The following is a 26525-nucleotide window of genomic DNA, read 5'->3' as shown; positions in this document are numbered from 1 at the left end:
TTATAAGTCTGAAGGTAAGCACTGACCGGGCCCAATCCATTTCTTGTATATGAACCACGCTCCTTCATGGTCGGCCTTATTTTTCGACTTTGACCTGGGCTTGTGTGACTAAATATCCATGGTTGGCGCTTTGATCTTTTAGGCACAAGTTTTCACTAAAAACTTTAAAAAATCATAACCCAGAATATACTGATTGGATTTCTGGCATTTTGGTGTCAAATAATTTCATACAATTTACACCATTTTTCATATTTGCGTTGTGTTTTCACAGTATTACTGTTTGTGTGCTACATGAATACTTTACTGAATACATATTGCCTCTAAGTTAAGCCTTACTGCTTTTTGTGCCAAGCTACCCAGGGTTAAGCGCAGGGTAATTTAGTTACTTTGTGGATCACTCTGCCAGGTATTGTGGCTATTGCCTGACCAGGGCTCACACCTCCATCAACCAACAACCCAATTTCTCACAGGAACTACTTTGTGGGTGGATGTGCTCCTTCTGAAAGGGAAGCATGCCATAACTCAGAGTGAAGTCAGCCAATGACTGAAGAGTGCTGACGCATTGACCCTTGATACATGCTTGACTGGGTTGGAGGAAAATGTGAATGACACTACCACAGACAACTGGATGAAATACGGCTGGAATCCCCCATAAGTAACTATGTCAGACATCATTTTAGTAAAATGAAAAATTCTAGACTAGCACAGACCTAAAAAAGTAAATAGTAAAAAGTAAATAGTCCTGCCACTGGCTGCCAGGAAGAAAAGAAGAAAAAGGGAAGAAAAAAGTAAGGATAATGGAAGAAGAAAAAGGAGGAAGTAAGGAAAGAAGGAAGAAAATGAAGAAGAGAAGAAGGAAAATAGAAAGGAAAGGAAAGAAGGAACGTAAGTAGGGAAGAAAGAAAGTGAGCAGGGAAGAGGGAAGAATGAAGGAAGGAAAGAACAGAATTAAACAAAGAAAGAAACAGAAAAGAAAGAAGTCCAGAAAGAAAGCAGTAGAGAAGGAACGCAAGAAAGAAAGAACAAAGAAATAAAGAGAAAATAAAGAGAGCACAGAAAAAGACATAAGGAACGAACGTGCAAAGAAAGGAGGAAAGAAACTTCACAGAATAAGGAAAGAAAGTGTAATGAAAGAAGGAAGGAAAGAAGAGAGATGCAAAGAAAGAAGGAAGGTGCAAAGAAAGAAAGAAAGAAAGAAAAAAGGAAAGAAAGGAAGAAGGTGCAAATAAAGAAGGGGAAACTAAGAAGGAAAAAAGGATAGAAAGAAGGGGAAATGGAAGAAAAGAGAAAGAAAGAAAGGAGGGGAAACAGAAAGAAGGAAAAAGGTAAGAAGGGTCGAAAGGCAGCAAGGAGAAAAGAAAGACAGCAAAGAAAGAAAGCTCTGAGAAAAGAAGGGGAGAAAGCAGGAAAATTTAAAGAAAGAAGACTAGAAACAAAGATGTAAAAAAAAGAGAAGACTGAATAAAATAAATCAATAACGGAGGAAAGAAAAATGAATGAAAGGAGGATAGAAAAGCACAAGGAAAGAAAGAAAAGGAAAGTGGGAAAGAAGGAAAGAAATCATGAAGAAAAGAAACAAGGCAAGGAAGGAAAAAAAGAAAAAAAGAAAGGAGTGAAAGAGCACAAGAAAGATAGAAGGTGCAACGAAAGAAGAGAAAAAGTTAAAGAAAGGCTAGAAAGATGGAAAGAAAGAAGAAAATAAAAAAGTGAAGCAGGAGGGACAGAAGGAAGGAAGGAAAGAATGAAGGAAGGAAAGAAGGACACAGTGAAGTGTGGAAAGAAGGAAAGAAGGAAGCAAGGAAAAAAGAATACAAGAAGAAAGAAAGAAGGAAAATAAGAAAATAAAATGCAAGAAATAAATACAGGAAGAAAGAAAAAAAGATAGAAGGCCAAAAAGAACAAAGGAAAGAAAGAAGGAAAAAGTTAAAATGAAAGAAAGGAAAAGAAAAGGACGGAAAGAAGGAAATGAAGGCAGTGGTAGAAGGAAGGAAACAAAGAAGAAATGAAAGAAGGACATTAAAAAGTGTCACAAGGGCTGCAAATTAAACAGGATAAAGGCTGGTATTCTTCCTGGGCAAGGTTTATCAAAAGAACCATTGGTGAAATTCAGCTTAAAAAAACATGCTCTGGAGAATTGTCTGCTTATGAATTCACATATATATATTGAAGCTTTTGGTAAAAAGAAATTAACCAAATACAGAACAGTTCACAAATGGATGCAGTGAAATACCAGCAGTCAGATAAACAAAGGGCACTCTAAATGGAATTTACAGCAGCGTTTACAGGAGACAGGAGCTTATAAAGCATGGAATGGAGCCTGTGCTCAGATCTGGTACAAAGCATCCTGCGTTCACCTTGGGGGTCCTAACACAAAGGCAATGATAAGGTATAAAGTGGAAAAAACACTGGCACTGAAGAGAACTACCTTGGGTGAGGATGTGCTCATTGTGAGAGAGCAAACTGAAATCATTCAAAGTGAAGTTAACCAGTGGCTGACATAAGCTGAACCAGTGCTCCATGCTGAATGCTGTGGTGAGTGGAAGCAAAATGTGAATGGCACAACAACAGACCAATAGATGAAGAGAGCTGGCTGGAAGACCCTTCAAGCAAGTATATTATACATGTAATTTTCGTAAAATCAAAAGGTCTTGTCTAAAACCAGACCTAAAAATGTAAAATCCGCGGATAATCATTGTGTAAACTTTGATTTGGATTATGTGTAAACTGATACTACTTAAAGGAGAATAACACTTTATTCAGACTGCCCACCCCCCTTTCAGCTAGTGGGGTAAAGCAAAATGATTTGCCCCCCCTGCAGAATGTGGTGAGGGGCCCCTGAATCTCCCATATCTCACAGATATACATCAGCCTTGTGCTGTGTATGGGTATCCATGAAGGTTTGGGGGCCTCCTTGTGCTGCACCCCTACTTTCAGCGGAGTAGAAGCGGAGGTTGTCCAAATGTTTGAAGCAACCTATTAGTTTACAAGCTGCACTTGGTGTTGCATATAGATTGTCTTTTGAGGGTCTTACTAAAGTGTGTGTGCACGACTAATTCCATCTTTTGTAGATCTGGATTTGCCATTAAGCCAAAAAAAATACACATAGCGTTGCCTTTTGTCAAACCCCTTGGCTTGTATTGTGCCGACCTTCTTCAGCCCTTGCTTAAAAAACATAATATTCACGTTTTGAATGCACTCAAAGAACAATTTCCCCTTGACCAGCCTCCATCCATGTCATTGGTGCATTCGGTGTATTACTCCACCGGTGATGTGCTGCCATTGCAACGCTTGGATTGTGAAGTGTTCATGCACTGCAATAAGGCCATTGATTTGATTGTTGTTGTGCCCCCCCGGCAGAGTATGAAGCAGCAGCGCTGCCAGCTGCACTCCTGGCCTGTACCCCACCTCACCCACTGTTCTGCTTTAGGAAAGGTTTCCTGACCTGCCATGTCTGTGAGGGTCAGGCTGACAGGAAGCCAACATTGCTAGTTGCTTTTAAACAAAGCCTCGTCAACTAACCGCGCCTCCCCCCTTCTCTTATAGTGGTGCAGGTCACTTAGGGCACAGAGATAACATGTTCGTCATCAATATCACTTTTCCCTTAGTGACCTATAATGGCAATTTTGACTCTCAAGCTGGAGTAAATCCACCTTATGTCTGCCACCTTCTTTATGCTACCCTTCTCTGTAGTTATGTGGAACTAGTGTTTGCTTTTCCTAACTCGTTTGAGCAACCTTTGTCCATGCCAACAGATTTGCCTTACAACTGAAAGTGCCTTGCCATTGATTGTTGAGTTTGCATAGGCGTTATTGTGAATGGGCGAGGTCAAAAACGAGATAGACGAAGGGGTGTTTCCACCTGGCGAAATAGTATATATGCTATTTCGGATGGTGAATGCAAGAATAAGTGACCACCTAATATAAGCCAACATTATTGGCTTTACCAGTGCTAGTTAAGCGAAACTGCCAGGGCGGGTATCTCAGGGATATGTAATGTGCTCAGTTCAAATGATTATTTTTAAAATATATCTATTTTATGCAGCTTCTCTACCAACCAATCACGATAGAGGAACACATACTAAAGGCTTTACTTTCATGCAGATAACGAAGTCAGCTTAATTTCTGCTTTACTATTCTTGGAAGGTGGCAGATTGGGTACTCGAGTACAAAGAAAGATAGGCCCCCCTGGCAATGACTAATCTATCCACTCAATACTGCCCACACACCTACAGCCTGCTAAGGTGAGCGATAGCAAGAGATGTGGTTGGGCACTCTACAGAAAAGTAATGCAGGGCACCTTGCTCCCTTCCCTGGGCCCGAATGCTCATGAATACCCAAGCTTTACTGGTGAAGTATCTAGTTAATACAGAGAAGTCTTTCTAGTGAGGGCATGGGGGCGTCAGTCTGTTAGGTTAGATGGTCGTCTGGGAAATCGCTCAGATCCCATGTTTTGCTAGAAGACTGTGCTGCAGTCAGGTGTTTAGTTAGGCAGGATCAAAGCCAGGTGTTATCTTCCCTCTCTTCCAGTGTAGCAGGTGCACCCTTAATGAAAGATAGCTCTAGGCGCTAGGCAGTCGAGATGACTTAGGACAGGCGTGTACAACCTAAGGCCCAGGAGGCCCAATCCGTGCTAGATTTTCAGGATATTCCCATACAACAGAACTGCAGAGGATGGGGGAACTAAGTTATGTAATCAGAGCTTATTCTGAAAATCCGGTATAGATCCGGCCCTCAAAGATCTACGTTGCACCTTCATATTCCGGGAACTGTTGAGAAAAAATATTAAAAGAAATATAGAAATGGACCTGCTCAAGGCAAGGGCCAGACATGGTTCAGGACAAAGTCAGTGCGCTCAAGGATTGCTTTCTCGGAAGAATAGTTTACATAGGTATAACCTCCTGGGACCTGAAAATGCACCTTTGTACAACCAGGGTGCATATATTTAACTGGTGCATCATTTGAAGCAGCTTTCCATACACATCCTGTTTTCGCTTATGGTTCACTCAAGAAAAAACGAACGTAGATAGCTGCAAAAGGTAAGTTATGCTTCCTCGTTTGTGAATGATTCCATTGTACTCTTATTTTGGAGGGTAGGATAAAACAAGAATAAGAATATTTTCTGTTACCTGCATCTGTCTAAAGCTTTTCTTCCTAAACTACCTCTTCCAGGACATCCTTCCTTATATTGCTGATTTATCCCACTACGTTAGTTCTCTGCTGATAAACTAAGGCCAGAATGACCGCATTGTTCTGAAAACATTTATGATGTCTGGAGTACGTGTGAATCGCAGACGATAACTACCGTATCCATCTGTCCAGCTTTAGACCCACTGGATGACGCACTGATTACATATCTGTGTTCGCCGGTGTTGCGCTTAATGTATGAGGAGTACTGAATTAGTGAGGGATCCATCCGGATCCTGCATGTGTTATTGAGCTGGATCCAGTCCTTCTCCAGTGAAAGGTGATATGTTCTGGGCCTATTTGTGGACACTGGTACAGTCAGCAGCAACAAACACTTAAGGCCTGATTTATGAAGAGTGAGCGCTGCCTCTGCGTCATTTTTTTACGCAAAAGCGGCGCAAACTTACAAAATATAATGATATTTTGTAAGTTTGCACTGCTTTTGCATCAAAATATGACGCAAAGGCAGCACTAACTTTTCATAAATCAGGCCGTTTGTGTTTTGCCTTCAGAGCAGCAACATAGAATAAGTGAGGTAGATCTCTTATTTTCACTTCCTCCTGGGCAAAACACAAATGATTCACTTAAAGGGTCTTCAGCAGTTATTATGTTAGTCTCTCATCCCCACTGGAGGCTAGCTGGAGCTTAACACCTTGATGGCAATGTCGTCAAAGGAAACAAAAGCACTCTCTCTTATAAGCACTTGTTAAGTGACCACCTCTAATTTGGAGGTAGACTTTAGTTGTTTCCAAGTTCTGTATGTAATAGATATGAAGGCATTGTGAGAATGCTTGCTGTAGCTATGTGAGTAATTACAATAGTAATATTTTATAATGTGCTAAGTAATAAAGTGTTTTTTTCTGCCAAAGGAACCCTTTTGAGCAACCTTAGAAGAATGAATCATTGAGCAAAAAAGTAAGGCTCTAACTAATTCCTTGTAGTTTGCAATATCACTTAGTGAACTGTAAACTTGCACCAAGGATTAGCATGTAAAGAATTGTAAATTCCGACCTTTAGGTACTCTAAGAATAGCTGCAACAAGATCAGTAACCCACTGAGCAGTCTTTGCAGCAGGTGCTTTTAAACATGCAAGACATTTGAAATAATACAGCCCTAAGATCGGCGCCCAGTACAGTGGCACCAGTTGCACCATCCTAAAGCCAGCCCTGATAATTAGAGTTTAGATGTGCTGAATAGCAAATTGCTCCATAAAAGACATTCTTTTATTCTAGAGAATCGCTCCCAGTCAAATTATCACCTCACTGAATAAGCTTCATAGTCTGGGAACCTGTCTGGAGGCCCTATAGTTCTGGGTGACTTAACCTGCTTGTTGATAGCGCTAACAATCCCACTGCTTGTGAATTCCTCAAAGCTATTGACCAGTTTGGTCTCACTTCGCTGGTGAATTAATCTTCGCATATTGCAGGCCGCGCCTTTGATTTGGTGTTGGCAATAGCGAATCTAGTAACAATGATAGTCTCCCTCCTTTAGAGTGGAGTGATCATTATTTGATATGATTTAGGGACTTCACATTAGAATTTAACCACAAGGCCCCCTCTACCTCATTCTTGGTGCAGGACGATACCAAATTATTGGTCACATAGGCTAAACTAACCAACAGTCCACAGAATGTCTTGATTTCCCTAATAACACTGACTAGTTCGCATTTACTCTTAATGCCACTCACTATACAAATGTCCAGTGCGAAAAGGCTGCTGTTCACCCCAGTAAGCTGCATAATGCCTGATTCTTTGACTTGCTGAAAGATAGGACACTTGCCACCAGGTAGACTGAAAGAACATGGAGAAGAATATACCCAAAGGCAACTAGAATTGGCTTCAAGTCTCAGATTTTGCATCTTTTTTTCTATATTTAACTATCTCTCAGACGGCATCCTGGCTGTTAAAAACTTGCAAAAACCACTGTTTGCGACCTCCAAGTCCTTCACATTTCATCATGCCTTTACAACAACATTCTTGCTCATCGGGATTTCTGTGACAGCTTGTCTAATTGCCTTACATCGAAGATTTAAAAAAATATGGCCGCTATAAGAAATTAGGTTACTGGTTGAGGGGGGAAAACCTTACTCAAGCATCAACCCCAAACCTTCTCAGGGTGAAGTCACAAGCAAACCCCAAATTAACCTCCGCTCAACCCTCTGGTAGCCTGGCACAGAGCAGTCAGGCTTAACTTAGAGGCAATGTGTAGAGTATTTGTGCAGCACTTCAAGCAGTAATAACGTGAAAACACAACACAAGACAAATCCCACACCAATTTAGGAAAATAGAGTAAACTTAAATAAATAAATCGACGATACAACAAAAATCCAATCACTAGAACTTGAAATATGCATTTTTAAAGTTGCAGTGAAAATAGCACCAAAAAGCACCAGGTGCCAACTCTGAATATCTGGTTGCACCAGATGGGGACAAAGTCACAAGTTCAGGCCAACGGCGATGGAGTGCAGGCTGGCTACAGGACCCACTTAGGTGGGCTGAACACAGTCCCTTAATCCTGATTGCGAAGAGCTTCGGAGTCCCATGTAGAATATGCGTAGCGCAGCAAAGGCGATGTGAGGTCAGGACGAGGAGGTGCGTCATACAGCAGAGGTTTTGGAGAGCTGCAAAGTGCGATACAGTGTCCTTGAATAGAGATGCTTCGGCCCATGGCAGTTCCTAATGACTGTGTTGGGCGAGGCACTGTCCTTAAATGGTGATGCGTTGGGCAGCAGTGTTCTGGATGGGCTTTGATGGGCGATGCAAAGTCCTTGCATCAGGGAAGTCCATGCATTAGAGGCGATGTGTCAGTTTTGAGGGTGATGCATTGAGCAGCAGAGGGCGATGCACCGTTTCTGCTGGAGATGCACTGTGCCACAGAGAGAATGCAGTTCTGCTGAATCCGCAGATGGGCTGACAGAGCACCTTCAGGGCCACTTCCAATGGTCCAGCACTAGAGTGGCAGCACTTGTGAGGCAGGACTGACATATGGCAGAGTCCAGGTGCTGGGTTCAAGGTTGTTGGAAGCCGGTTCTGTCCCTGAGGCTTCTGATCAGCAGGCCCGCAAACTATCCCTTTGAGTCCCTTTGGGGTCCTGGGGTTAAAGATGAGGATCCAGTCCTTCTCAGCCAGGCAAGAGGGTAGGAGGGCAGCAGGTTAGCACAGTGAGGCAACAGTCCTTCCAGCACAGCAGTCCTTCCTGGCAGAGTCCGCAGGTCCAGAGTTGTACTGAAGAGTTGGGTCTAATGGTCTAATTTATGCCTGGTGCCCACTTTGAAGTAGAGGAATATTCTAAATGTTTCCTTGACCCGAGATATCAAGCATCCCCATTCTCCCTTTCCTGGCCCCAGCTTAAGTGGGATCAGAAATTACCAGTCTCATACCCTTTGTGAGAGTGCTGAGGCAGAACCTTTGTGATGTGCAAATGTGGTAGGTGACACAACTTCTTCTCATCATCAACTCAGAGTGGCCAATCCTGCCAAATACTAGCTTCCCTTTGTTTCACTGTCTTGGAGTAATACACAAAGACCAACAGCCAGCTACACCTTGTCATGTGACCCAGGAACAGGCTGCAGGCACCAAATGGTTAGGGCAAGAAAATGCCATCTTTCAAAAAGTGGCATTTTCAGAATTGTGACTACAAATCTGTCTTTACCAAGAAAGAGGGCTTTTAATTACAATAGACACCAAACTTGAACTGTCTATGTGCTTCCAATTGAAAGTTATCACTGCTTAAATGTAATAAGGTACCCAATGTTATCCTATTGGAGAGGTAGGCTTCACAATAGTGAAAAACAAATGTAGGGTTTTTTCACTGGCAAGACATGTAAAACTTACAAGTACATGTCCAACTTTTTAAATACACTGGATCATGCACTCTAGCCTGTGTAAGGACCAACCTAGGGGTGACATATGTATTACAAATGGAGGCTTGGGCCTGGCAAGAAGTTTATTTTGTCAGGTCGAAATGGCAGCCTAAAATTGCACAGACAGGCTGCAATGGCAGGCCTGAGACATGTTTGAAGCACTACTTAACTGGGTGGCACAATCGGTGCTGTAGGCCCACTAGTAGCATTTAATTTACAGTCCTGGGCACATCCAGTACCATTGTACTAGGGACTTACAAGCAAATATGGCAGTTGAGTGCAAGCCAGTTCTACTACTTGGAAAGAACACAAGCACTGTAGCACTGGTTAGCAGTGGTAGAGTGCGTAGAGTCCTAAAAGCCAATAAAAATAGTTTCAGAAGATAATAGTGTAACAACAGACCCTCCAACAATTGTGCAATATTCCCAGTTTCAAATTTTTTGCCAAACTCTATCTGGGACTCTCCTGCCAGATCTCTCATTAAGTCTTCTTAATAGGTATTGTATGTTATGATTCTGGTTTTCATGATGACTTACGTGCTGTTCAGTTTATGAAAGTTCTGGTTACCTACATTGTTGATTCAATGACACATTTTTAAAAACCAGTTTGAGCACTGGAAGTATACCAGATTTCTGGAAGAGAGGTGGTTGTTTTTCCCTTTTTGAAAAAGAACAATCTGGACCTCTCAGACAATGGTAATTACCATCCAGTTCTAAATAACCTACAGAAGAAAATTGTAGCCAAATTGCTCTCTGGATTTTATAGAACAGCCATATGGCTCGTTTGTATGGCAATTAGGATTTCAGCCAGGGAAAAGCACTATGCATTGTTACTTACAACTCTTGATTAAACTGGAGGAATTGTGCATGTTGGAAACACAGCAGTGATCTCCCTACTGTGTTCAACACCAAAGAACATCATATGTTATTGCATCATTTTGCACAAACTGTTTTTTTTTGCCATTTTTCAAAGATCGCCAACAATCCCTGATAATATTCCACTCTCTTGGTTTCATTATATTATGATTACTTTTTATATTGAAACAAAACTTGAAACCTCACTGTTTAAAGCAAGCTTTGTGTAAATCTACTGAACTGACTCACAATTTTAACATCTGTTTCTAAGAATACATTTGTTAAAACCTTTTCTGCTGTTCTACTTCTTACAGTCTAGTTGATTCATCTTCACAGTTAATGCAAAGGCCCTAAAGCATTTGATGAAGTAGCTTCTATGAAGGACAATGTCACTAATACCAGCCCTAGGACTCACATTTAGTTTCAGGTTTTTCAGTTCCTCTTTTAATCAAGGGGGCAAAAATGCGAAAGAAAACATTAGAAATCGAGATTAGCTACCAATTATAAATTGTAGAAGGAAACTATATTGGTCACAAAATCAAGATTTTATCAGAACTGTATTGATACATCAAAGAACTCCGCACCGGAAGTATTAAAGTTCAGGAGTTCACAATTTCGAAGTCTTTGACCCTTGTGTTTTCTACTACAGGCACAAACACTTTTCATCGCCGTTGTTGATGTTTTTTCTCCACCATCTGTTTTTTGATGTAAGGAACAACTGTCGGTGAGCTGTCATTAATTGATTGACAAAGAAACAAAGGACCCTATACCCAGTTTTCCTTACTGTCTCCAAATGGTGTGGTTGAAATACTTCTGAGACAATGTCCTTCGGGTCCCCATCATGATGTAGTTCTGAAATAAACTTAAAATATATTATGTATCTTTGCAGAGGATAGTTCAGTTGTAGGAATGCTTTGCTCCAAAGCAGGCCATGTCCGCATGGTGTAAAACTAGCAGAAGTCACTCTTCTTGTTAAAAGGAAGGGTCTTGATATATCAATCACAAGTCCAATCTCCTTCTTGCCATTTTCTCAAAAGATATTTCATTATAACATTATAAATTCAGGGCTACTTGGAATCTAAGTCACTGCCTTTGGAGCAGCAATCAAGTTTCAGACCTCGCAGACATACAGAGACCACAATTTGAGATATTTGTGAGCAGTTGTTAAAAATAAGGGCTGGATTATTAGTGGCTGTTTTGACTCTCCTGAACCCCTTGGTTGCGTTTAACACTGTAGTCTATGGGTAACTTTTGTCCTGTTTGGAGTTTGCAGTGAGGGTCCATGGGAAGGACTTTTTTTTTAACCTGATTTGGGTCAACAGGTCTAGATTGTCCACTTCTCCTTTAGACACTTTTCTGTGAACTGTGGTATCCTTAGAGTTTTGCCTTCTAACCTCTTTTGACAGTATAGATGATCCTTTTAGGTGGGGCTGGTGTCTGCCTATGGCCTGTGGCAGCAACTATACACCAATGACATTCAGATCCTGTTGGGTTTCCTTGAAGTTGAGTTGGTAAACATAGTAGAAATGCCAAACGGTTGTATTTACACACCTTTAATTACCAAGGAGATGTTAATCAAATATGATAAATCACTGTCAAAATATACTCCCAAGTTATGCACCAAGAGGCGCAGGTTTTCTGGTGATTCCTAAGTGTTCAGACAAGTCAAACTAAAGAGACCGATTAGACGAATTCAAGAAGAAATGAATTTCTCTCTTGTCTGTTTTAAGGCAAAGGCAGTATAATGACATACATGGATTTGTATGTCTGGTCCTCTAATCCACATACTGCATGGAATTATGTCAGGCTATATATTTATTGAGTACGTAGTACTGGTTTGATATCCATCTCAATCCTTCACAGTCCAAGATGGTAAGAGTTCAAACAGTTTAAAACAGCGTGGCCTGAGCCATTTCTTTTCTATTCAACATTCACTATGAGCTTTTCAGCTTTTCTCTCAAACAAATCCCAAAGGACTTTACTATACCAAGTTGCTTCTCATGATCACAAATATCATGTGGTGTCCCTCTAGTCTCAGGCCCCTCTACACTCTAACTGATACATCAGATCTCATTTGTTCTCATCTATTTTCTTGGTCTTCACATTTATGCCTATGCAGATTACATGCAACTTTTATTTAGACTCGGTGGTAGTTATTCCATTGCACTGTCTCTCCAGCACTTCTTCTCAGATGTCAAAAATGAAAAGGGTCAACCCTGGTTGAAGCTTAGGTAGAAAAAGGCAGAGATTCTGATCACTTATGGGAACCCACATATTTTGCACTTCTCCTTTTGGCCATAGTAGCATGGACCTAGTCTAGTATCTTCTCCTTAAATTCTCTTGTTTTATTTGGTGCAATCCTGGATTACTCTAACGGAACATAGCTTAGCCTTAAGTCCTCTTCAGTTCAGCGTCTCTAGGTCACCTAAAATCAAACATCCAGAACTGGTATGGTGTTCCCTTGTTTCTGTCACACAGAACCACTTTTAAAGGAACTTTTGCAGATTCAGGCTTGAATCTATTTCAAGACCCTTTGTATTTCTCATAGCGCTCTTTATGGAATGTCTCGTAAATGTATTAAGGACCGCCTAGTCAGACACCAACCCACCAGACAGATGTGCTAGTCTAATTGGTTTCTTCTGAAGGATTCACACTTTTGTAAAGCAAAATGCAAGCAATGGCCATGCTTTCTCTATTTCAGCCCCGACTTTGTGGACCTCTTTTGCTTGAGTAACAGTCCACAAAATCAAACTTAATTCACAACATAGTTGAAGACTGTTCTTTTCAATCAACACCTTGAGTAAACCCACAGCTTTTTTTGCAATAAATTCAATAGTCTTTTAGCTCCAGGAGACCTTCCGCTAAAAGCATGCTTTATAAACATTCTCTGACATATAATACATTAGGACTCTACCAAAAGAGCTGTATTGGGTAACTGTTGTTGTTCAGATCAAATGTAGAGTTCTTGGGTGACATCCTATTTCCAGAATCACAAGTTAGACAGACACGTCCGTAACAAACTATGAATGGCCTTCCAGAGATCCCGACGTTCTTCAAAGGATCCAAAATTGTGACATTTTCTTCCTACTGCTCTGAGGGACATTCTAACATTTCATACCCTCAAATGCAGACTGAAAAAGTTTTTCTAAGCTTGGATGGACTTATGGCCAGATGTATGAAAGCATTTTGCATTCGCAAACAGTGCAAATGCCTGTTTGAGAATGCAAAATGCCAGTTCAGAATGTATGAAATTCATTCTGAACACAATTTTAAGGAATCGCTAAAATAGCGATTCCTTAAAATTGCAACCCTGTTTAGAGAGTCGCAAATCGCAACTCTCTAAATTAGAAATCGCAAATAAGGATTCCTTATTTGTGATTTCTTAGCACATGTATGAAGCAATTCCTAAATGCGATTTTGGCATTTAGGAATCGCTAATTACCACCAAGTTGAACTTGGTGGTATCCATGTGCAAATTTTAAAAAATGCATTAAAAATGCATTTTTAAAATTGACATGTAACGCACACATGCCCCTTTGGCATGTGTGCGCCGTACAGGTCCTTAAAAATCTTCTTGGGGTGCAGCAGAGGGGGTCTTAAGCCCCCAGCACCCTGGGGTTTGCATTTCCCAAATTTCCGAATTCCAGTTAGGAATTTGCAATTTGGGAAATGCAAAATATTCGCAAATATGGGCCTACAGGCCCATAGGTGCGAATGAGGCCGGTATCGCAATTTGCGATTCGTATATAGCATTTGCGATTTTTAAGAAATCGCCATTACCGCATCGAAAATATGATACATTGCATTTTGCGAATCAGAAATAGCGATTTCTTAAAAATCGCTATTTCCGAATCACTAATGCCTTTTTTGTTACATCTGGCCCGAAATGTGGCGCTCTTGTGAGATTGTGATATCCTAACTCTGAGTTAGATAGTACTTATTTTCTAAGGAGCGGGGTTTATTTATTGTTTTGATTTTTTGTTTGGCTCGATGTTTGACAGCTAGAAGCTGGGTCCTCCTTCGACGTTAATAAATACATAAGTTAGAGACAAAGATGTGAGACTTAGTTAACCAAATGTTTTCCTGCTACCACAGGCACAGGGTTTAATACTATAGAAAGCTATCACAGTGCTTCAAAATTTACCTCCATTGCCAGAGCAATAAGCTACTCATTAGACAGCCTGCAGCAGAACCTTCAGCTCGGCAGTCAGTTAAGTGAACTTTACCCTACAGGAAGGCCGTTCTACCTCTTCCATGTGTGACCGCTTGCACCTGCTGCCTTCCACCCAGACACTACTGTGCCGCGTCTTTCAGAATAGTATATCTGCCCTCACCTGTGTGCTTCAGGTGATTGGGCAAGACCTACTTTCTAAAATGAAAGAATCAAAAGCTGCAGTCGTGCAGCACGCCTGCAGTTTTTTCCGCTTACCTGCAGTTCATACTCAAGTGCCAGAAAAAATAATAATTTCCTTCAGCCTCCGCTGGTGCCAAATGAAACTATTACTCATTCACTCCCACTGGAACATAGCCCTAGCTCCCTCAGCATCCTCACTATGGCCGGGCACTGCTTTCTTTCGCAGTCTTCGGGTAAGCGAACAACTTGATGCTGACCATTGCCAAATGTGATGAAAGGCGCGTGCTTATTGAGCTTGGCTGGCTCTGACATCACACTGCTTTAAAAGAGGTGACTGAGAACATCAGGAGCATAGAAATCATTTATAAAAAGGGGGTCCTAAGCTCTACATTCAGGTAACATACGACATACTAGCTGCCTGAAGTCAAAGGAAGAAGTGATGGGAAGGCCACCCTCTCCCAAATCGGATCCCAAAATGAAGAAGTTATCCCCTCTCTACTATTTCATCTTCCAGCTCCGTGTGTGTAAGGGAATGTCAACATCCTTTCCTCCATCACTTCTGAACAATGTCTTGTAAGTTGGCGGCATGGTAAAACGGTGCGCAAAGTCCACCTCTTTTCAGTAATTGCAATGAACTGAGGAGAAGCAAGTACAACCACATTTGTCTGCATCATAGCAGACACCCATCTGGGGACATGTTGTCCTTTGACAAGCGCCTGGAGATGTGAGGGTACAACAACCCAAAGAACATCATCTATCTTTCCTTCAGTATTCCATCCACTTCCTGTGGGTGAAACAGGACTCGAGTTGGGGTTGGGAGACAAAATGAAGGGATCTATATTCTTCCCTGCAAGGACAAGGTCCAAATCAGTGCGTATCAGCAGTTTGTCCTAGGTGCTTATCAACAATGAACCACTCACCTACCTTCGCACCGTGTCTCTCATTGTGTAAACAAGCCAGGGCTGTAGTGAGAGCTTATTTGGTGGAACCGTCAAGGTTTTAAAATGTTTTTCGACGCATGTACATATATTAACTTAAAAGAACTAAACTACTAAGGTAGCAATGCATTTTAAAGAAACTGAAATGTATTGAAATTTTAGGGCATGAAAAGGACTTCTTTAACAGCTAATGATAACAGATCACATGCGACAATACAAATAACATCACAGGTGGTATTGGTGATGGGATAAGTTGCCTGTTTGATTTCTTACAATATGTTTTGCATCTTGGTGAAATGGCATCCATTGATCAGTAACATATTACAAATTATTTGTAGGTATTTCTGATGCAAATACTGACTTCATACATGTCACAGCAGACACTCCATGCTAGTGGGTGAAACGATGATTAGACATTCAGGTACAAAGTGATCCATACCTCTCATTGCTCCAAGCATAACTAGACCATAACTAGACCTGTACAACCTACAGGTTTAAAGGCTGCTAGCCACAAGAGTTTTACCAAGATGAGACGGATCCGATTTTGTCTGCCGTAACACATCCTGACAAACGGACAGTATATGGAATTCATCATCTGCAGTGGACCATATCTGCACTCTGAAAGGTCTTATGGTCTGATCCTCCTACAAATAGCACACAATGTAAGTACCTAATGGCATCAGTAGTCCAGTAACCAGGATGAAAAAGAAATAATGTGACCCACATAAGCATCATTTATCCTCTGTCCCAATACATCTGAGACTTGGCAAACAAAAGGCTAAGCATCCCTGAGGTCACCTGTCCCAGTCTCACTTCATTCATCATTACAGGTGGCTGTGGGAAACCAGCTGGGAATGAGAACAGCAGCCCTCATCACAGAGATGGACTGTCCCATTGGGCTGAAGATTGGCAACTCACTGGAGGTTATAGAATCTTTGGAGTGCCTGAAGGGGTGTGGGCCCCCCGACCTCCGAGAGCTGGTCACGTGTACAGGTCAGTGGGGCTGCTAGGGGCCCATGAAGGTGCGGTGTGATGGGCAGGGGGACTGCGCTCTAGATGTGTGGAAGCAGTGTAGTTTATCTGTTTAGACATTCTAGCTGGGCCGTTTGATGAATACACTGTGATGTTGAGGGAAAATATGTTGTTTTTATCTAGACAAGGCGAGTAGTCTGAAAATGTTGCTTATATAGTGCACATTGTAAGTTTTTGTTTGCTTCTAGGCACAGAAACACTTTGTTGGAATAAATGATGAAAGACAGTCAGTAAATTAAAAAAGATAATAATGCTTAACTGACCATGGGTTCAGAATTCGGCAAGTGCTGCACGTTGCATAGGTACCTAGGTTGCACTGTTGATGCTGCACAAATAATGGTAGTTAAATCAAGAATTGTGTCAAAACTGGGCAGTCTCGTTACAGTGACCAAGCCCACTAAGCATTAGTAACTAGCTTGCTTCAGTAAATCATATATAAGATATGCAAGGCAAATAAGACACACATATTGCACATAATATAATAAACAGGCGAGGACAAATTAATGCGCATTCCCTTCTAGGTCCAAGATCCACCTTTTGTAACTTGTAATTCTGAGCAGCCCTGCTACTCTCTGTAGTTGCTGACAAAGGTTGTGAATGCCGTATTTATCTGTGCATTTGTTCCAGAGGTGAGGTGCTGGCCCTGAGAATTGGATGCTCTAAAGAAAGAGACATTCTGGTTGGCAGGGAAGTGCGGTGTTATTGGAAATGTAGTGCAGTATTGATGCTAGACAACAAGTGTTCCCTCTATAGAATATGCCCTCTCAGGTAACGAATAAAGGCAGATATCATTTTGTTACTATGCAGGTCGTGTGGTCTTGGTAGAGGAAGTGCAATTTGCTGGGTAGAGAAATTGTCATGTGTTAAGAAGATGGCAAGAAAAATCCGTGGAGGAACCCTTCAATCTCTATCCATGTCCTACCATGGGTGGCATCTGAAGTGATAGTCTGAAAACATTCTGTAAAAACATAGGTGGTCATTACAACCTCGGCGGTCTTTTTACAAGACCGCCGAGGGACCGCTATGCGGAAGACCGCCAGTAGTGGCGGTTTGCCGCTCAGCGTATTATGACTGTTGGCTGCTCTCCGTCCTTTTTACGACGGAGAGCCGCCAACAGCCACACTGGTGGGCGGCGGGGAAGTGGAGGTTGCTCCACCTCCACCGCCACATCAACAGAACACCGCCCAGCGAATCACGTCCTGTGATTCGGCGTGGCGGTGTTCTGTTGGCGGTGTGGTGTCGGCGGAGCAGTCCCCATGGCTCCCGTCCCCTCCCGGAGGATCGACGGACAAGGTAAATCGATCGTCCGTTAGGGGTTGGGGGTGTTGTGTGGGTGCATGGGGGTGTGCGTCTGTGTATGTAGAGGGGGGTGTGAGTGAGTGTATGCTTGCGGGTGTTTTGCGTGTGTTGGGAATGAGTGCGTGTATGTCTGTATATGGGTGTGCATGTCTGACTGAGTGTGTGGATGTAGACATGTATGTTGGTGTGTGTGCGTGTATGTGTGTTGGTGGTGCCTGCGTGCGTGTCGTGTGTGTGTGAGTTATGTGATGTCGGGGTGGGGAGGGAGGCCCTGCCACCTTTGGGGGTGGCAGGGGTGGTCGGGGGTGTAGGGTAGGGAGTCGGGGTGGGGGAGACCCCTATCAGTGCCAGGGAAGGAATTCCATGGCACTGATAGGGCTTACCGCCATGGATTTCATGGCGGTTCCTACCGCTGGAAATCCACGGCAGTAAGCGGGGTCGAAATACCGGCAGCGGTATTGTGACGGCCGTCGGGCTGGAAACCCAGGTCTCCAGCCCAGCAGTCGTCTCCGCCCTGGCGGGCGGAACGGTGAAGCGGCCGATGACCATGGCGGTAACCGCCATGGTCATAATACTCAAAAAAAGACCGCCAGCCTGTTGGCGGTCTTACCGCCGCTTTAACACCGTCCGCCAGGGTTATAATGACCCCCATAGTCTTGCAAATACTGACTCAAAAAACTATTAGCAAAATAAATACCAAAGTAAACATCTTTTGCGACCACCACCTTAAATTATCATCAAGCACTTACAATATGCTAGCACCGGCATTGGAATAGAAAATATACAGAATCCTTCAAGAGGTGGGATCTGACAATGATCGTATTTAGGAATTTTAAACGGGAGATAATATTTGACATTTTGGCAACAGCCATTTTTGAGTCTGTGTTTTTCCAAGGAAACCAAACATGTGACACTATTCCTCTTGCAGGTGGGTTCCTACTGTGGATGTGCAGTAGAGCTGATACTGCTGAACATGGAGCCGAAATGATTGGCAGAGTCCTGAATGACGGCTCTGCACTGAGGAAATTCCAAGACATGCTGGAAGCCCAAGGTGTAGAGTCAGGCACTGCCCAGGCGCTCTGCACAGGAGGCAATGACTACTTCCAGATCCTGCGACGCGCAGAGCACCAAGTGGAGCTAAAGACAGAAAGGACAGGTAACCCACTAGGGATGATCAAAGAACGACAAATGACACAAAACATGTCACTTAAGGAGTAGCTCCAAGAAACAGGAGTGAGATGAAAGCGTGGTATTATGCAAGACTTGCTTGTGCACGAGGCCCATCCGTAATATGTTAATGTACACTTTAACACTGAGGGAGAATCTTAAAATGGCGGCAGTCACCTGCGGTTACAAGCTCAAATGTATGTACTTTTTCCCCGTCCCTCTCTCCTCGTTCTCCCCTAGCTTGCCTAGGGTGCAGCGTTTAGTATGTTTTACGTATGTTGCATGCATTTAGAGTGTGCACTTGAACGCATGGGGCGATCCCTCTTTTTTATATTCCCTTAGTGGCCTAGAGTACGGCTGCCTCCATTATAGTCAGAGTGACTGTCTCCTTTCGGCCCTATCCTGACAGTTATTTTTACCTGGATGCAAACTACAGATAGAAGAAAGTACACAGCCCAAACCCTGCTCCTCAGTACAAGTTGTGGCCAGTGCATAACTGTAATCAAAATATGCCACCCATGACCACTGCACTAGTTCTAACTCACACTTGGCGTGTGCACACCAGGATTCACGCACAAGTTGCAGAGGTGAGCTTTTATCAGAATTACAAAGGCACGGGTTTCATGGATACGATTTTAAACAAATGCTGCACAGCACATTTTTTCAAAATTATTACATGTGCATAGTTGATGTTCCACAAATGTATGACATCTGTTGTGTAGCATTTACTCGTTATCACTTCAAAGCCTACCTTCGATATTCACGACTTCAGGGACCCTTGAAATTATAATTCCCAAATTGCAGGATTTCCTGGACCTCCTTAACATAATTCAATGTAAAAGTAGAGTGTTTTTGGCGCAAGTAAAACAAGGCAATCCTTAACAGAACTAAATTACTTAAATGTACTCTTCAACATGAATCTAGCAAAAAAATTCCAAGTCCTCACCCTAATTGAACCTAACTCACAAATACAAGTGTTTTTTCCTAACCCTACACAAAACACATTACTAAACTACCCAAGCTTATTTCCAAACTTATTCCTAAACATGTTTTTGATTTTAATTTCAAACTATTAAATTAATCATGACATTAACCCTATCTTTGAACATTTCCTTAAAGTAGCTTTAATCCTAGTGGATCACCATGAATGTAACCCTCATCGAATCTTTAAACTTAACTGTAACCTTGTTAACACCAATTCTACATATGGGCTATGTGTATTGGTAAACATAACCATCTGTGTCACTTTGCTCCTATCTCTACACATTGCCCAAAACATAAATATAGCCCTTAAATCTAAACACTAACCTCATTCCTTCAACCATAGGAGAAAGAGAATGAAGTGACCTGTCCTACAAAGAGTGCTCCTCCCTCCTCTGAGAGCACTCCTCTTTCCATAAGAAGGAACACCCCTCATCCTGAGTACCCCACCACCACTAGAAAACAATAACCCTCCAAGGGGAGGACCCAATGATTCTGAGGCAGTTCCACACCTACCTTTTTTAGTGCCCTTTCATTCTCTAGCAATGCTTCATAACTCTTCTTCAGGAATGTTCACATCCCTCTCTCGAAATACTTCACCATTCTTTCTGGAGAATACCATCATAAGCTCTATATGGCCCATCCTTTTCATAACGCTGTACCTGTATCCAGTGCCGGTGCTCAAAGCTCTCCTTTTAAACATGCAGCTTCTGCAATTAAATTTGCGAACACAGAATACTGAAGCAAAGTAATCCTGAAGCCATCTCGGGTCTCATTAATCCATTTGCAGGCACGCCATGCCCCTTCAGCTCACTCTTGCAGCTTCCTGCCTTTCCCCTTTCTGACGCTTTTACTTTTTTCTCATCCTCCGTCTTTCCCATTTGTGTCTTTTGCTCGCAGTAAAAGCTTGAAGCAGAAAAATAAGTGCCGGCCCTCAAAAATAAGTGCAGGTGCTCTGCACCGGAAACAACAAGCACAAATTAAGCACTGCCTGTAACTAAATACCTTGTCCTTCTCTAAGACTGCTCTGCTATTCACTTGTTGTACCATTATTTTCCTGGAGTGGCCCATCCTTCTTCAGGAAATAGGACTATTGTTTTCTAGGAGCACTCCACCAGTCTCTCCACATCACACCAATCTCTAGCAGTGCTTAACAATTCTTCTCCAGTAGTACATACTCTTTATTCTTGATCTCAATCAGTGCTTAATTTGAGCCGGTGGTTTCCGGTGCAAAGCACCAGCACATAATTGCCACCTGATGACACTGTCTATCTAATTTAGAGTTGAGCACAACAACAGTTGTTTATTAATTAAATATACATTACAAATGACCAGTTCCTGCTGCCCAAGCCATTCGTATACCTTTGGGGGCAAGCAATAGTCTGAACTGTCACACTTGTAGGATTGTGATGGTCAGTATATGTGTTGGTATGACATTGGCAGTGCTAGCAGGGGAAACTGGTGGTGCATGCTGCAGGGACCTCCTGACGAGGGCCCTGGCACTTATTTGTTTGCAAATTGAACACTGATCTCAGGACTGCCCTGCTCTGACTTTCTCAGAGAAAGGCAGTATGCTTCTCAGAATGCTAGACATTAAGGGGCAGACATATCTCTATTTACAAGCCCCCCCTGTTCTTGCAGTGTTTCTGTGACCTAAGGGGATTTCTGACCGTTTTCTGAGCATTGTACACTTCACCAAGCACCCTGTGTTTTTCTATAGGTTCCCCACCATTCAACCTAAAGCCCTGACTTTTTTCAGTAACCTCAGTTCTACCATATCGGTTCCAAGCCTTTTCCACAGTGCCCTATCTTTCCCCTGAAGTGCCTGCCACTTTCCATGAGTGGCCCATGATTGTGCAAGAGTTTCCGGCTCCTCTACCACAGTACTATATGCACTGCCCTGCATTTCTGCCTTGCATGCCATGTACTTGCTTTTTGCCCATTACTTACTGTTTACCCATTACTCCATCTGTTCTGGTATATCTTTCCATGTCTTATGTTGTGTGTTCAGGTACCGTGGAGAAGATCCATGCTATGCCTATAGCACTGCTGCTGCTAGAAATGGGAGCAGGCCGCAGCCAGGCTGGACAGCCAATCAACCACAGCGTGGGAGCTGAACTTCTGGTGACTGTAGGTCAGCACGTGACAGAAGGTATGTTCCTCATTATTATGGGAAGGCTGGGTGATTCAATGTTGATTGTGAGAGAAACTTTTTATCAAGCATTTTGAGCAAACAGGGTTGTTTCAGCTTCACAATAAACCTCCTGATAATCTAGAAGTGTGACCCTTAAGCAAGTCTGCCTGTGCATCTATATTTACCAGGAGTCCCTCTGTCCAACACACTCTCTGGAAGAGTCACTTGATTATTGTCACTCTGTATTATAACTAATCTTAGGCACCCTAGAGGATAAATATCCACACAGTAATAAACAACTTCTTCCTACCGTTCAAACTAATGCATGACAGCATTGTTTCCAAAGGTAAGGGTAAAGGTTTCCAATATTGAAATGCAACTTCAGTTTTGAAATCTTACAACCTTACCCAATTGACAAAACTTAGGCTACATCTTGCTCACTGTTCCACAGGATCAAAGCTATAACTCACCGATGAGTCCTAAAAAGGGCAAAACCAGTCTGAGGTTGCTGGTGGTCTCTTCTGGAGGTAGCCATGCCTGGCAGTTCGGGATGACTGCTGTCAAGGGCAGCAGAGTCCGTATTGATTTGCATAAAGCAGGCCTAGAGTGGCACAGTGGACGAAAAACAATGGGTTGGGATGCTACATTGAGTAGTTGTCAGTGGCTTGAGTTTTGCAACCATTCCTCCCATCATCTTTCATGTGCATTATGCACCAAAAATGTATCCCTAAGTCAATTACTTCTACATCTGGGCTTAGACGCACTTACAGAGCCATGGCTACAGTCTTCCAGGACAAAGTTTTCTTTGATTCTCGCCTCTTCTTAGTGTGATATGACTTTTGACAGGTGACTCAAAAATGAAACCCCAACTCTAGAACTCACCTCATCCTCTGTCTTTACCTCCAGCCATATACATAGTAGGAAAGAAGGCACACTTAGGGCCTGATATTACTTAAATGCATCTCCTGAAATTTGAAAGAATTAATCACCTCAACCAACAAAGGAAGATACACATTAATAGCCTCAATGGTGATATCACCTTCATCCAGGAATCAGATCAGGATTCACCTAAGCTCCAAAGGAAATGGTCCCCTTGTTTGAATAAGAAGGGTGGAGTTGCTTTTCTGCACCTTAAATCTCAGCTAGGTAGATGTGTCTGTACAGTCATCAAACCTTTCACAAGGATAAACCCTCCTTTAACTTGCATGTGCCAGTTGAGGGAAATGGAGAGATCATCTCCAGTCATGTACGAGAACTTTGTTTGAGTTGAATGCAGTACCTACCTGGATTCGTTAATATACTGAAAATACAGTGGGAGATGTATCTATTCGAACTGCAGAATGTGTTTGCCACGTTGATTGTGAATTAGGGAGTACAAGCTGAGTGGCACTTGTCTCGCACTGGATGCCTTTATACATGTTCTTCTCGGGGAGGAGGTAATAAATCCAGTCTTGGATGCTTCCTTGGCTAACAGACTGATCATCACCTTTCTCACCTGCTTCCATCAATTCCTTTCAGCACTGACTCTTGCACAGCTCAAGACGTATTCATCTCAATGCTCTTCTTCACCTACTGCACCCAGCTACTGGGCCTCATCAAGTTATTCAACAGAACTTGCTGCCACTAGACAGATAACACATAGATATTTCTACAGCTGGAAGACACATTAGGTGCAATCATCAAGTTCTCAGGTTATAGGTCTAAGCCATTGACTAAGGGATGCCAAAAAACAACTGAAAATAAACTCTTTGAAGACAGTGAACCTAACCTATAAAGTTTGTATCAGGGTTTCCACCCTATAACTCATACTCCATATCCCAAGTCACAAAGGAAACATCTACTCTTTCAATACAAACTGTTTGACATGTCAATCCTCTCCTAGGCTTCTCAATGAAGTCATAGACTGCCATCATACTCGTCATGTTCCATCTAGATTGAGGAAACAGATTCTACTTAGGAACACCACAATTCCTAGTATGAAGAGAAGAAAGAATCTAAACTGTTTTTGCTTTAGTCTTACCTGCCAGGCCGCATTCCACCACATCTTCAAGAGCTCCAGTGGCTACATGTGGCCAACTGCTCACAGGTCAACTATGGCAAAGGCCTTATAATTGTGGCTCATAGGGAGTTGGCTCATATATTGTCAGCTCTGTTGCTGACTTTATGATATGATAACCCGATCATAAAAAACTTCTTGTGATGTCAAATCCAACAGCGTGCAAAGCTTTTTCCATTATCTGCATGAGTTTGCAAATTTCCAAATTGTATTCAATTGCATAGTTCACAAAGCTTTCAAGCTTCCCTTTACCTTCAACTATGCAACATGTTTACTCCACTTTGTATGATAATTTCCTTCACAGAACCAGGCCAAGACAAAAAAAGTAGATTGAGATTATTGCTAGCTGCATATTTCTGTGCTAGACATATATGCATGATGGCTTTAAACAGAAGGACTGAAGGTTTTCTGCGAAGTATATCTACCATAAAACATTTTTATCAACATTACATAATGATGTAGATAGTGTGGCTTGCCTGGGCGCATTCACAGTGTTTGGACTCCATTTCCCAGGGCACCTCTCACACGGAGACTCAACGCGCCAGGTGGTGCGGTGCATACAAAGCTGCAAAGGGCTCCCGCAGTGTGGGGGTGTGATGCTTGCCTGGAGGCATTCACAGTGTTTGGATTCCATTTCCCAGGGCACTTCTCAAATGGAGACTCAGTGCGCCAGGAGGTGCAGCACCTACAAAGCTGCAGAGGGCTCCCATGGCACGGGACGTGCACAGGATGTGCCCGGGCTTGTGCCCGAGCCATGACCAGGCCCGTCTTCACCCATCATCACCCAAAAGAGACTGGTCTGCCCCCCCACCTCTCTCGTTGATCACCACGCCTGCATAGAAACTGTGCTGGGTAAACTCTTTGACCTTTTTAATTTGCCTTGGACTTCGTAGCCTCCTGGGTTTTCTGTGGCCTATTGTGAGAACTGAGAACCTGTACGAGTCCTTTTCTTCTGAGAATTAGGGGCCCAGGGACCTAATAAATTTGCTATGGGAAAACGGCAGATGCAGAGTGCTAAAGATTCTGCCGCTAGGGTTTCAACTAGCACCACTCTAGACTCTTTTCTGGCCCAAGCGGGTTGAAGGAGATTGACCTGGCAGAGCGTAGGCTCTTGTTGGAGATAGCGCGCAGACCAGGATCTCTGCTGGCTCTTTGTTGGAGAATGGCCATCTCTGAAGGGTCACCCATAACTTTTTGCCCTCCTCCTCCTCTTTTTCTGACCTCATTTTTGTTGCCTTCATGACTCTGGGGACATTACCACTGCTGACCAGAGCTAAAGTGCAAGTGCTCTCTCCCTAAAACACTGTAACATGGTAACATTGGTTCATACCCAAATGGCATATTTAATTTACCTGTAAGTCCCGAGTAAAGTGCAATAGATGTGTCCAGGGCCAGTACGTTAAACGCGACTAGTGGGCCTGCAGTACTGATTGTGCCACCCACATAAGTAGCCCCTTAACCATGTATCAGGCCTTCCATTGCAAGGTCTGTGTGTGCAGTTTCACTGCCACCTCGAATTGGCATTTAAAACTACTTGCCAAGCATTAAACTCCCCTTTTTCTACATGTATGTCAACCCAAAGGTAGGCACTAGTTAACCTATGGGGGGGGTGCTATGTAGGTAAAAGACAGGACATGTACTTATGTGTTTTACATGTCCTGGTAGTTAAAAACTCACAAATCCGTTTCTCACTTCTGTGAGGCCTGCTTCTCTCATAGGCCAGCATTAGAACTGCCCTTATACACTCTTGAGTGGTAGATTCTGATCTGAAAGGAGTAGCACTGTCATGTGTACTATGGGCAGAATGGTAATAGAAAATACTGCTTACTGGTGACGTTGGATTTAATATTAGTATTTTAGAAATGCCACTTTTAGAAAGTGGGTATTTCTCCGCACTTACTGTTTTCTGTGCCTTACAATCTGTCTCAAATCCATGTCTGGTCTGTGCTGGTTGACTGCTCCCCTTGTGCATTCCACCCAGCCAGCCATAAACACAGGACACTCAGGCCCATATTTATACTTTTTTTGCGCCGCATTTGTGGCATTTTTTGACGCAAAAGCAGCGCAAACTTACAAATTACAATTGTATTTTCTAAGTTTGCGCCGCTTTTGCGTCAAAAACTGACGCAAATGCGGTGCTAAAAAAGTATAAATATGGGCCTCAGTCACATCTGCATTGATCTGCATACTGAATGGGTCTACATGGACAGGAAGGGTGTAGGGGCTCTCTCCTACACTTCAAAGTCCAGTGGCCTGCCCGCACATAAAGGACTGTTAACCCCCCACAGGGATCCTGGCAGTCCGGACTGGATTGAAAGGGGAACTTTTGCACTTCAAAACCACTCTTTGAAGTTTCCCCCACTTCAAAGACATTTTGGGGTATATATACATAGTATGTGCCATTCCAAGATCAAACAATTCTGGATTTACACCTGAACTCTGTCAGAGGTACTGACTAGCTGCCCAAAGGACTCATTTGGACTGCTCTGTGAAAAGGACTGCTACCCTTTCTTGTTGCCCTGCTGCCTGATGGCCCTGACTCTGCTGGAAGGATGTTGCCTTCCCCAGAAGTGCTCTCCAAGGACTTGGATTGAGCTCGCCTCCTGTTCTGAAGTCTCAGGGCCACCAAGACTTCACCAAAGAGAAGAAAATCCCTGTGTGTCGG

The 26525-nt window shown here is 42.8% G+C and overlaps 1 protein-coding gene across 3 annotated transcripts in view; it reads left to right on the top strand.

Moving 5' to 3' along the window:
• TYMP (thymidine phosphorylase) overlaps window positions 1-26525 on the top strand; it is a 159142-nt gene that overhangs the window by 102280 nt on the left and 30337 nt on the right. For all 3 annotated transcript variants that reach the window (XM_069229455.1, XM_069229456.1, XM_069229457.1), the window contains exons 9-11: window positions 16022-16184; window positions 18451-18678; window positions 21682-21822. In XM_069229455.1, the coding sequence (XP_069085556.1) occupies window positions 16022-16184; window positions 18451-18678; window positions 21682-21822 (532 nt within the window). The remainder of the gene's footprint in view (window positions 1-16021; window positions 16185-18450; window positions 18679-21681; window positions 21823-26525) is intronic.

Source organism: Pleurodeles waltl, chromosome 4_1 (genome assembly GCF_031143425.1).
Source record: "Pleurodeles waltl isolate 20211129_DDA chromosome 4_1, aPleWal1.hap1.20221129, whole genome shotgun sequence".
Lineage (NCBI taxonomy): Eukaryota > Metazoa > Chordata > Amphibia > Caudata > Salamandridae > Pleurodeles > Pleurodeles waltl.
The sequence above is the reverse complement of the archived record's forward strand: the minus strand, read 5'-3'. Positions and strand labels throughout refer to the sequence as shown.